This window comes from Electrophorus electricus, chromosome 3, assembly GCF_041902795.1.
Source record: "Electrophorus electricus isolate QZ-2024a chromosome 3, ASM4190279v1, whole genome shotgun sequence".
Taxonomy (NCBI): Eukaryota; Metazoa; Chordata; class Actinopteri; order Gymnotiformes; family Gymnotidae; genus Electrophorus; species Electrophorus electricus.
In genome coordinates, this window is record NC_137499.1 from 13,079,977 (window position 1) to 13,092,975 (window position 12,999).

A 12,999-nucleotide genomic window follows, 5' to 3' on the forward strand; every position below is an offset into this window, starting at 1 on the left:
AGGGGAATACTACTGTGTGTGTGGTGTTAAATATGATTCTAAAGTGGAATACTACTGTGTGTGCCTGTGCCGTGTTAAATACGACCCTAAAGGGGAATACTACTGCGTGTGTGGTGTTAAATATGACCCTAAAGGGGAATACTACTGCGCATGCCGTATTAAATATGACCCTAAATACGACCTTAAAGGGTGCCTGTGCAGTTTTAAATATGACCCTAGAAGGGGACTACTACTGTGTGTGCTGTGTTAAATATGACCCTAAAGTTGAATACTACTGCATGTGCGGTGTTAAATACGACCCTAAAGGGGAATACTACTGCATGTGCCGTGTTAAATACGATCCTAAAGGGGAATACTACTGTGTGTGCGGTGTTAAATATAACCATAAAGCGGAATACTACTGTGTGTGCCGTGTTAAATATGACCCTAAAGTTGAATACTACTGCGTGTGCCTGTGCAGTGTTAAATATGACCCTAGAAGGGGAATACTACTGTGTGTGCCGTGTTAAATACGACCCTAAAGGGGAATACTACTGTGTGTGCCATGTTAAATACAACCCTAAAGGGGAATACTACTGTGTGTGCCGTGTTAAATATGACCCTAAAGTTGAATACTACTGCGTGTGCCTGTGCAGTGTTAAATACGACCCTAAAGGGGAATACTACTGTGTGTGCTGTGTTAAATACAACCCTAAAGTTGAATACTACTGCGTGTGCCGTGTTAAACACGACCCTAAAGGGGAATACTACTGTATGTTCCGTGTTAAATATGACCCTAAAGTTGAATACTACTGCGTGTGCCGTGTTAAATACGACCCTAAAGGGGAATACTACTGCGTGTGCCTGTGCAGTGTTAAATATGACCCTAGAAGGGGAATACTACTGTGTGTGCCGTGTTAAATACGACCCTAAAGGGGAATACTACTGTATGTTCCGTGTTAAATATGACCCTAAAGTTGAATACTACTGCGTGTGCCGTGTTAAATACGACCCTAAAAGGGAATACTACTGCGTGTGCCGTGTTAAATACGATCCTAAAGGGGAATACTAGTGTGTGTGCGGTGTTAAATACAACCCTAACGGGGAATACTACTGTGTGTGCCGTGTTAAATACGACCCTAAAGGGGAATACTACTGTGTGTGCCGTGTTAAATACGATTCTTAAGGGGAATACTAGTGCATGTGCGGTATTAAATAGAATTCTAAAGGGGAATACTACTGCGTGTGTGGTGTTAAATACGACCCTAAAGGGGAATACTACTGTGTGTCTGTGTTTGGTGTTAAATACGATTCTAAAGGGGAATACTACTGTGTGTTCGGTGTTAAATACGATTCTTAAGTGGAATACTAGTGCATGTGCGGTATTAAATAGGATTCTAAAGGGGAATACTACTGCGTGTGTGGTGTTAAATACGACCCTAAAGGGGAATACTACTGCGTGTGCCGTGTTAAATACGATCCTAAAGGGGAATACTAGTGTGTGCGGTGTTAAATACGACCCTAAAGGGGAATACTACTGTGTGTGCCATGTTAAATACGACCCTAAAGGGGAATACTACTGTGTGTGCGGTGTTAAATACGACCCTAAAGGGGAATACTACTTCGTGTGTGTGTGCGGTGTTAAATACGAGCCTAAAGGGGAATACTTCTGTGTGTGCCGTGTTAAACACGACCTTAAAGGGGAATACTACTGTATGTTCCGTGTTAAATATGACCCTAAAGTTGAATACTACTGCGTGTGCCGTGTTAAATACGACCCTAAAGGGGAATACTACTGCGTAGGCACACGCACAGGCACGTGCAGTGTTAAATACAACCCTAAAGGGGAATACTACTGTGTGTCTGTGTTTGGTGTTAAATATGATTCTAAAAGGGAATACTACTGTGTGTTCGGTGTTAAATACAATTCTTAAGGGGAATACTATTGCATGTGTGGTGTTAAATAGCATACTAAAGGGGAATACTACTGTGTGTGTGGTGTTAAATACGACCCTAAAGAGGAATACTACTGCATCTGCCGTGTTAAATACAACCCTAAAGTGGAATACTACTGTCTGTGCCGTGTTAAATACGACCCTAAAAGGGAATACTACTGCGTGTGCCGTGTTAAATACGATCCTAAAGGGGAATACTAGTGTGTGTGCGGTGTTAAATACGATCCTAAAGGGGAATACTACTGTGTGTGCGGTGTTAAATACGATTCTTAAGGGGAATACTAGTGCATGTGCGGTGTTAAATAGCATTCTAAAGGGGAATACTACTGTGTGTTTGGTGTTAAATACGACCCTAAAGAGGAATACTACTGCATCTGCCGTGTTAAATACAACCCTAAAGTGGAATACTACTGCGTGTGTGGTGTTAAATACGACCATAAAGGGGAATACTACTGCGTGTGCGGTGTTAAATACGATCCTAAAGGGGAATAGTACTGTGTGTGCATGTGTGGTGTTAAATACGACCCTAGAGGGGAATACTACTGTGTGTGCGGTGTTACGCGGACAGGTTGCATGAACTATAGGATGACTGCGACGCAGCGGGTTACGCAGAGTACTGGGAGGAGGTTTCGGCAAGATTGCCCCTTCATTGTATCTCAAATACCAACAAGGATGGAGAGGTCACATGGTTCAACCCCAACACACGAGTGGTTTATTAGAAAAGGGGGTTGATGGTGAGAAACTAACGTTACGCCTGGATGTTTTGTGAAGCGCTGAGACGCCGTCACCTCACCGGCAGGAACGGAAGCCGCTGATAACGTTGTTCAGGTACGTGGTTCTGTGGCCTGAAAAGAGTTTGGACCTTTTATCTCGGAAGTCGCACGAAGGTTTCTAGCAAAAGTAGTGTGACAAAGTACTAAGTGTCGTAGAAGCACAAGAAACGAACTGTAATATTCGTGTAGGAAAGTGCGATCACACGTTGTGTGGAATTTACGTTTGTGTCAAATTAGAGCATCTGTTGTATAATTGGTAAGTGACTGATGTTCTCGTCGCGTGTGGAACGCTTTATTTAGAGCGCTCTAAATAAAGGAAAAAGGAGTTTTCCTTCTGATAAACGCGTGTAAGTTAACTGTTGTCGGTACTGTAAATGTTTCTACACTTTAACGTCCACGATAAAGACTATTCCTTATTACAACACGTTATTAGTTCGTTCCCCCCCCCCCCCCGCTTTAGGATGTCAGTAAGCGTGCGCAGATACTCTAAACCCAGTTCTTAACGGGATTAAATTATGATGAACGACCGTAAATGGCCAGTCCAAAAAGTCTTGCCTAAATTTCAGAGTCTTTTAAGGTGTCGAGGTAGCACAGAGCATCCCCGCTCCTCTTCGCAGATTTTTACCAATACTAATAGAACACAGTAATTCAAACACCAGTAAAATTGATCACTTATTTTCCTGTACTGCTTTTATTTGTTTGATTGACCTTAACGTGAAGACACGGGTAAGATTGGTGATCCACCCCATACCAAATTACTGGTGCTTTCTAGCACTTATCAGGACAATGTGTGACATCAAAGATGTCAACTCCTCATAACAATAAACAATTGTTTATTTCTGTGATTTTATGTTAGGAAATGTAAAGTTTGACATGGTATGATGTATGAATAACCAATGTAAACATGTGTTCTGGGTCCAGTTCAGAATGCAGAACCTGGCCTGAAAAGGTTTGTAAAACTAGTCCCAGTGGAACCATGCTGGTAGTAGATAGCACGCCTAGCGTTTAGGCCCGCCTCGCCCAGCGTTTAGTTGCGTGTTTTGTGAGTGACCTCTTCTTGTTTCTTGACCTTCTGGTTCTTTTGATGACAGAGGCAGTTTATTTGACCTCTTGTGCTAACCCTTTTATTTATTTATTTATTTATTTATTTATTTATTTATATTTATTATTAAATTTTTTTTAGAATTTTATGTCCTTACCCAAGATGCAACAGGATTCTGCTATGCCATGCGATTCCTTAATGAATTTGTTTTGCGTATATCTTGCAAATCTGTGGGCATACTCTGGTGTGAACCCACATGTTGGTACTTAATTTGATACATGCCTCCCAGTTAGATAGCTAGTCTTTCATATTAAAATGGAATGATAATGACTTGTGGTTAGAGGTTTATGGATTCGAGGCATGGTGTTGTCATGAGTTGGAGAAGCACTACAGGCTTCGCTGTTTAAACAGCAGCTTGGGGAGAGTTTGTTTGAACTCAAGACTCCCCTCAACTCTCTGCTCTCGCCTGATTGTCAACTGTGCAGCGTCTTGATGTCTTCCTCCTTTTAGCGAGCTTCATCTCCACCCCCTCCCAGCTCCTCCTGACCAGTGAGGCTTCCTGTGTCTCCTCCTGCTCCGCTCCGTGTGGGCAGCTTGCTCTGACTTGCCAGTCATCTTTTAAATAGACTGCATGTGAAGCAACTAAAAGTAGCCATTTTGGTCTCTGATCCCAGAAAGTAACAGACAATTCTTATTTTACACTTGTCTTTTATCTTTTTCATGCTTGACAGAGGTAACCTTCAGTTGTGGTTGTTGGGACTGTTCAGGCTTGAGGAATCTTTAGCATGTGCCCTTTTTTACGTAGGCGCACCAACAAAACCTCACTATCTTAAAGCAAACCACAGAGCTGCCGTGAAATGAGTGGGTTTCAATTAATGCAAATGTAAACTTAGTTTTGTACACAATAATCACAATGATGAAATAAGTCAGTATATAATTGCACTTTTCTTAAACCCAAAGCACTATAAACTGACAAAAAAATGAATAAATATTAAACCTTGATAAAGGGCAGAAAAAAAGTTTTTAGAGTTTTGAATAATGTGTTAAAAACAGTTCCAAGTCTGTGCATTTTTATTTGGGTTAGAAAGTGCATTGCACCAAGGTGCTGTACAAGACTGAGACCCGCCAAGGTGTAGCTGAGTGGTACAGCGGTAATCTGAGCACGCCGTGAAGTGTGAGAACTCTGGCAGCACGGTGTTGCACACACTGAAGCCTCCGGAGAAGGTTAGAACGTGACTCTGCAAAAAAAAAATAAAAAAACACCCTTACAATGGCATGGATAAGTTTCTTTGTATCGGAAGGTCAGGGAAAAAACATGAGCTTGCTAATATTACCTAGATGTTCGAAAGAGATTTTGGTAATATTCTTGATGTCATGTGAACCGGCTATCAAATAACATGGCGATGTAATTATGTAGAAGCTCAAATCGGAGCGTTGTCTGATGTGAAGAATAAAGTGACCAGATTTAAGGACAGACGACCGCTTGGCAATCGAAACGATCTCTGTCCAGTTCTGCTGCGTCCAGATTTTATTTGGTGGCGACAGTCCGAGATTAGATGAGCAAATGGCAGGTGCTGTTAGTGCTGATATCATTTATATAAATTTCTGGTCACAGAAACTAAAACGGAATACGATGGGCACAATCTTGCCCTCATCCCCGTGTTGCGCGACACCCCGTAGCAGGAATCGGGTGTTTCTACAGGCTGTGGAGGCCATGGCTTCAAACATGTTTCCCATGTCTTGGTGGAACCTCACTGTCTCTGAAATGGAGCCACGGAGTTTTAGCGGCGCAGAGAGGGGGACAGGTTTGCTCAGAGCGTGCCGAAACCGAGGCAGGGCATTCGAACGGATGCCAGCTCTGGAGATGATGAGAGAGGTGGGATTAATTAATCCGCAAGACGATACGCCCCAAACACAATCTGTTCTTTCACCGCGGGTTATTATTATTTTTTTTATATGAACAAAGGAAGAATTCCCAGGTTCTTTGTACGATCAGAGGCTGGGATGACGCAGGCAGATTTTGCACGGGGCCAGGGTGTGCTTGGAAGAACAGGTCAATGAGCCAGAATTTTCACGTAATGAGTTTAAGAGGATAAAACCCGTCAGGCCTTGGTGATCTTGCTCCTGGCCAGCGACTCTGGAGCACTGCTGATTTCTGTGCTATGTGGCTCCCTCTACTGGACACGTTGGGTCTGTTTGTTGTTGCTTGAGGTGCAGGTGGTGTGAAGGGGTGCATGTGAGCCGCTCGGCCCTTGTCTCCACAGTTCACGACGTTTCCGCTGGGCTGTAAAGCGAAAGTGAATTTTCTTGGTGCTCTGTCAGCTTTACACATCAACGTCTAAGTGTTCTGAAGCTTGTTTTGGTCTCTGAGCCACATGTCAGCTGTTGTCAAGTTTGCCTAGTAATTTCTGCTAAGATTTAAATTCTACTATTAATTGACGTACATCCAGTTTATTATAGTTTGTTGCCCTGTTTGAATGTCTTGATGTTTGTCTTTTGATTTCATGAATGTTCATTAAAGGACAGATTACAGCTCTGTCTTTGCGCTGTGGAGGTGTGGATAGACTGTAGTGGATTTGTCTTTCAGATTTTTACTCCGTGCTGACACGCCTCCTGCCGTCACAGCAGCATGAGCTGGAGCTTCCTGACGCATTTGCTGGATGAGATCTCCGAGCACTCCACGTTCGTGGGCAAGATTTGGCTGACGTTGCTGATTGTGTTCCGTATTGTGCTGACTGTGGTGGGTGGCGAGACCATCTACCATGATGAGCAGAGCAAGTTCGTGTGCAATACGCAGCAGCCCGGCTGCGAGAATGTGTGCTATGACGCCTTCGCACCGCTCTCGCATGTGCGTTTCTGGGTCTTCCAGATCATCATGATCTCCACGCCCTCCATAATGTACCTGGGCTACGCCATGCACAAGATCGCCCGCATGAGTGACAATGACTACCGGCCCCGTGGCCGCAAGCGGGTGCCCGTGGTGTCCCGGAACTGCGACTACGAGGAGCCAGGCGAGACGGGCGAGGATGCACCCATGATCGCGGAGGAGCTGGAGCCGTCCGAGAAGGACCGGCCGAGCGCGGAGGAGGTGGATGGTGTGGGTGCGGCCAGGAAGCATGACGGACGGCGGCGAATCCGGCGTGATGGCCTCATGCGGGTGTACGTGTTGCAGCTGGTGTCGCGCAGCGCCTTTGAGGTGTCCTTTCTCTTCGGCCAGTACGTGCTATACGGCTTCGAGGTTGCACCGTCGTACGTGTGCACGCGCAGTCCTTGCCCCCATACCGTCGACTGCTTTGTTTCTCGGCCCACGGAGAAGACCATTTTCCTGCTCGTCATGTACACTGTGAGCGCCATGTGCCTGGCCCTCACCCTGCTCGAGATGCTCCACGTGGGCGTGGGCGGCGTGAGGGACTCCTACCGCGAGCGGGCAGAGCGGCGACGCACCCCGGCCGGGGACCCGAGCAATGGGACAGATGCCCTTTGCCGCCGACTGGCCAGCGCCCCCCCGGGCTACCACACCGCCCTGAAGAAGATGGGATCGGGCCGTTCGAAGGGCGAGTTCCAGGAAGAGGCGGGCAACGAGGTGGGTGACGATGCGGCCGGCCGGGACCTGGAGCGGCTGCGGAGACACCTGAAGATGGCGCAGCGGCACCTGGACCAGGCGTACCACCATGAAGACCAGCAGGGGGCAGCGTCGCACGACAGCGGCGCAGAGTCCAACAGCACGGCAGCGGAGCAGAACCGCCTCAACTTTGCCCAGGAAAAGCATGTGAGCTCTGCTGAGAAAGGTGGGTGGGTCACAGGCGGAAGTCTGGTTCTCCTTCTCGGCCTGTTTCTTTTTTTGGACTTTTGCTTTTTTAATTCCAAACTTTCTTGTGATGTTTGTTTTCTGAAGGCATCCATGCGTGATGCGTTGCTGCTGACTGGGACTGGATGCACACATTGGAGAACTCACTCTCACTGAAGATGTCTGTGCAAGTCTGCGAGTGACTGTCTGTCTGTCTGTCTGTCTGTCTGTCTTTGTGTGTGTGTACACCAAATGCTTGCGAGATGGAGGGTAAGAATGTGCCTTTCAGTATTAGAGAGAATTTATAGCTTTGCAATGTCAAGGTCTTTATACTGAACATGGTCGGCAGAGGTGGGAACTGCCATTGCCGAACACTACTACGGGCTCTGTGCAACAGCGCATACACGGCAGCTGCCTCTTGGTTAGGTCGTCGGGAGGCTTGTAGGAGTTAAAAACAAACTCACCGTGGACAGAAGACAAATTCTTCACTTTAAAATGCTCACTTTTTTTTTTTTTTTTTTCGGCTCCATTTCCTCCTGATAAGGCAGTTGGGGTTCTACAGTCAGTATGAGGGTCGTGCAGGTCGAGTTTGACACTTTTACAAACCGTGCAATTGTGGAGAAGCCACTGAATGTCCTTTTAAGGCTGGTGACGGCAGGTAGAACTGGCCCAAAAGCTGTCATAGCATAAGCTCTGCCAGGCCCGCCTATGCCGGCACGTCTTCCCGGGTGTTAAACCGGGCAGTTACCGGGTTAGTGTGATGATGGGTCAGACACAGAAGCCACCATTCACGCAAAGGCACGTTCTCCATCTAAAGGGGTTATACTGCACATCTCAGCATGTTTGCCTTAAACCAGAGCTCAGAAAGGCCTTCAAAGCCAGTCCAGTATGGAGGCTCTGGTGTAAATATTACATGCGAGCGGCGATGTGATGAGCTGTGTCATTTCGTGGTTCCTCTCTTTCTTTTGGGGTACCTTCACATCTCCCAGGTTTGGGCTTGGCTTCTCCAGGGCCTTGGGTTCACACAAGAGGGGGTGTGCAGTAGACTTCCTGTTTGTTGATCAGTAAGAGTAAACATGCACCATGGCCTTCGCATAATAATACTGCCATAAATGTACATTTGACCACATTTGGACAGTACTAAAGAAACCTGGAAAATGCTTGAATAATGTAAGTTAATGTTGTGCTCTAACTTCTAACCAAAGCTGTTTGGCAATATCTGAAACATGTTGAACTATACATTGCAGTAATGTCTGTGCGGTAACAGCTTTTCATTGTCTGGTTTGCGCTATAGTACAGAAAATGCACTTCATTAAGGCAATAAATTGGTAACTTAAAAATAAATACTAGAATGTGCTGTTCAGATGTAATCATACTTAACACTTTAGCCTTATTATTTTTATATATATATTTTAAATACATTAATGCACTTTTGATAATACCAGTAACTCAGTAATTGCAGTGAGTAAACTAACATTTCTCAACATCCATACTAAGGGCTTTGGTTCAGGTAAAAGTTTGGACTCTGGATCAGGGGTACTGAAACACACTCTTCATAATGGACAAGCTGGATTCAGAAAGATGTTGCACCAGAGAAGCTCGGCGCGTGCGGTTTTCTCATTTGTTTGTTGTGTACCATTCTAGGAGTGTCTGTCATTTTAACTGGAAGAAGTGCAGTGTTCAGTGTCTGTCTGGTTTTTCTCTCACTGTGAGGTGAGGTCAACAACATCACGGTAACTTGTAGACAGATTTCTCTACATTGCTGTAGACTGTCTTTAATTGTTCATATTTGCATTAAAAAAAATTAAATATGCATATTTGCCTCATGCGTATTATCTGTGATATTTTAAGCTAATGTTTCTTAATGTACAGCACCACTAGTAACTTTGCAACTCAATAGCAAATGCAAGAGTAAACTGTGTGTGTGTGTGTGTGTGTGTGTGTTTGTTCTTGCACACAGTTCTGCACTGCCCTCTAGCCATTAAAAAAAACATTTTCCATCTTTTTTATAACAAACTCAATGGACATTTTAACGTAAAATTTTATTTTGGTTACTTTTGTGATTTTTAGTTATGTGAAGTGCCTTTGTTTTAAGTTTAACACGAAAGACTCTCATTAACTTCCAGTTATTCATCACCTGCCCTACAAGAGATCATTAAAATCCAGGACGGTTGTTATGGGTCTTAAATTAATGCATACGGACCTGCTGAGGGCTGGACTGGTGGGAGCGTGTCTGCACAGTAGTTCTGATTGCACAAACTGGTCAGTTTTTATAGACTCCTGTTTTGATGTAATTGAGCTGGCTGCCTGTATCTAGTTCCGTTTTATTTTGTGCAGTTGTTGGTCCTGGCCCTGGGTCCCAAAGAACGATAAAGAGCTCTTAAGAAACGCAGTGTCTCAACGATACAGAAACAGCCTATAAAGAAAGAAGTTAAAGTAGGAATCAAGAACGGTTAATTAGGATCTAAAAATGATAATAAAGTAGAAAGGTTTAGGAGCAATAATTTAAAGATTTCTGACTGTGTACAAAGAGACACCACAGCCAATAGAATTAACATTTTTAATAGTGAGATGGAGAGAAACAAGACTCATTTGAAGGCACTCACTCTCCAGTAAACAGTGTTTTTAGGATGGAAACAACTAGTTTATACATGTTTTGATTTGCTCTGTGTAAAACATCCTGAAAGGCAAATTTAAATAAGAGCCCTGAAGCAGACAATATCCCAGGTATGTGGTTGAATGCTTGTGCAGAGCAGCCAAGTAATATATTTTATTTCATTTTATTTTATTTTCCCCTTGTGGGAAAAGTCCTGCCTGTCATTCCTGTTGCCAAACGTAACTGACTGAAGGAGTCAAACGACTTCTGTGCTGAAGCTTTAACATCTCTGGCAATGAAGACAAAGCCACTACTGGATCTAGTTCGGGAACCTTTAGGTCCAGTACAGTTTACATCTGGATCCAGCAGGGGGCAGATCATGCCGCTATGACTCCGATTAACCTTCTTATCAGACGTCTTGAAGGTTCAAATGCTCATGTGAGACTTTTGTTTGTGGATTTCTCATCTGCCTTCAACACAATTAAAGCTCAAATTTTAGTAAATAAACTAAACACAACTGAATGTTGGTTTGAACTTAGCTGCTTGGATTCTGGCTTTTTTTAACATGAAGACCACAGCAAGTTAAGGTTAATGGTCTTTTATCACAGACTATCTTCCCTTCACCACAAGGAAGTTTGACTCCAATGTTGTATATTCTTTACACAAAATGATGTCCTCAGATGTGCAGTTAGCCTGCTGCAGCATGCGGAGACCAGTGGCTGTGCAGCGTGTCTATAGTGTACAGATATGAATATGAAATTAAACATTACAAACACAAAAGAGACGAATATCGACTTCCATATGGTGCCCCAGTTTCCGTCGCCTTTATTTATTAATGGCATGGCAATTGATTTAGTCAATTATAAATACTTTCATTGACCTTAAAGATTGACCTTTAATGTGAATACTGACATAATCTGTAAAAAAGAGGAGCAGAGAATATATTTTCTTTTAAGGAAGTGAAACATGTTAGCATGGATAGAAAGATTGAGCCTTTTTTATGAGTCATTTATTGAATCTGTTTGGATATTTTGTATGATTTTTCTTGGTATGGGAACTTAAATGTCCAAGATAAGAATCATCTTAAGAGCATTGCTGAGGTGGCTATATAAATAACTGCTGGTATATTTACTGTTCAAGACTAAGATGGGTCTCCAGGTCATCTACTACATTACAATCACGATGTTTGCTGCTGCCAATTTTTCTCTAGCAACACCTGATTTTATTATTGCTTTATCTGATGTATGTGAGTTGTATTGTGTTTCTGTGGAGGTTGCTGAATGTTGTAGCTTCTGTTTTTAGGTTGCATATTTAGCATGCCTATCTGCAAAACAGACATCATCTTCTTTGGGGATAATAAAAGGAAACTGAAAGGGGGTGGGCAGGGGTGTCAGGTGCAGTTGCACTCCTCAGGAATGATGTTGGGCAGGGTCTCGTATTTGAAGGAGAAACCCCCGTCCGAGGTGGTGGTGAATCGGAGTGACCTCATGCTCTCGGGTACAGGGGCGCAGCACTGCTTGAGGCCCAGCGCGGTGGTGAAACGCTCGGGGCTGGCGCATGTCCCGTGGCAGTATGGGAAGGTGAACGCTTTGGGGTGCACGATCCAGTTGTCCCAGCCCAGCTCATCAAAGGAGATCTCAATCTGCTCCCTGTGGCAGTCGCTGCCGGCGCCTTCCGTGGACGGCCTGCGGAGCTTCTCGATGGCATGAGGTGACCAGGGGATTCTGGGGGTGCGGCGAGCGCGCTCGGGGCCGCGGGGCTTGGCGTGGAGGTGCAGGAAGGGGGTCTTGTCCGCCTCTGCGCTGTAGCAACCGCAGGCTGGACACCGGACCTGCAGGGCGAAGGGCCCGTCTGACAGTGCCGCGTGGGTGCGCTCTTCAAGCCTGTAGGTGGTCCAGCCGTCCGGACTGCTCTTCCACGGCCTCTCGGACGCCTGGAGAAGCTCCTGGACTGACGTGAGGATGAAGAGGGGCGCGGCGGTGCTTCTCCCCGCGATGGCCTCACCCGCGTAAAACCAGAAGTGTGCTGAAGTGATGACAGACTCCTGGCTGCTTGGAGAAGACTGGAAATAGTAGGTGAAGTGAGTGGGGGACGTGTCTGAGGAGGGGTCTGATGTGTCTTCGCAGGTAGAGTCTACAAAAACATATCCGGAGGGTTATGCAAAGTGAAAAAGATATCAGGGTATTCCTGATGTGAACGTTCAACTCCTGCCCTCTGTCCTAACACGACAAATACGTTTAAAATGTAAAATGAATCATCATACAATGGTTTATTACCTTTTCATGACTTTTCATAATACTTTCTTGACTTTTATAGTATTTATGATTTCTAGAATATTTATTGCTCACTCCCTGTGGCTGAAATAAGAAGCAGTTTATTCTCTTATTTTGGAATTCCCTTTCCAGCCAAAGCAGTAAGACAATCTCTTAAAATGATTTTTTATTGTTCAAATACCATGGCACGATTACTGAAGTTTCAAATGACTCGCACTAAACAAAAAAAGGCAAACGTTAGCTAAATTGATCAGGGCTGCTTCTTGTGCCCACACAGACGCAGAGCTACAGACCTGAGTTGGGGAACAGGATGACCTGAGACCCGTCCTGATGCCTCCTCTCCGTTCTCGTCTCCCTGCTCATTCGCCGGGCCCCGTGTCGGGCCGCCCTGTCCACCCTCTCCCTGGGGAGGGAGGGCAGCGTGTGCGGGGGGGGCCCGTCAAGCCCCAGACCATCCAGGATCCGCGCCTTCAGCCAGTCCAGCACCACCTCCCGGGGGGGGTCTTCTCCCTGGCAGCCTTGGCATGGAAGACAAAGCCAAGCCAACAGCCCGACCAGGGCGTAGGTAAGTAGGGGGGACCACCTGCACCGCAT

The 12,999-nt window shown here is 45.2% G+C and overlaps 2 protein-coding genes across 2 annotated transcripts; one reads left to right on the forward strand and one right to left on the reverse strand.

Moving 5' to 3' along the window:
* Positions 1-2,568: 2,568 nt before the first annotated feature.
* LOC113583684 (gap junction gamma-1 protein-like) lies at positions 2,569-9,349 on the forward strand. Its single transcript, XM_027020137.3, has 3 exons — positions 2,569-2,762; positions 6,337-7,537; positions 7,645-9,349. Exons 2-3 carry the CDS (start codon positions 6,379-6,381, stop codon positions 7,656-7,658), a joined length of 1,173 nt encoding a protein of 390 aa, XP_026875938.3. The 5' UTR covers positions 2,569-2,762; positions 6,337-6,378; the 3' UTR covers positions 7,659-9,349.
* A 2,173-nt stretch (positions 9,350-11,522) lies between these two features.
* inha (inhibin subunit alpha) lies at positions 11,523-12,999 on the reverse strand. The gene is made up of 2 exons (XM_027020169.2): positions 12,699-12,999; positions 11,523-12,265 (listed from the first exon to the last, which is right to left on the reverse strand). Exons 1-2 carry the CDS (start codon positions 12,997-12,999, stop codon positions 11,523-11,525), a joined length of 1,044 nt encoding a protein of 347 aa, XP_026875970.2.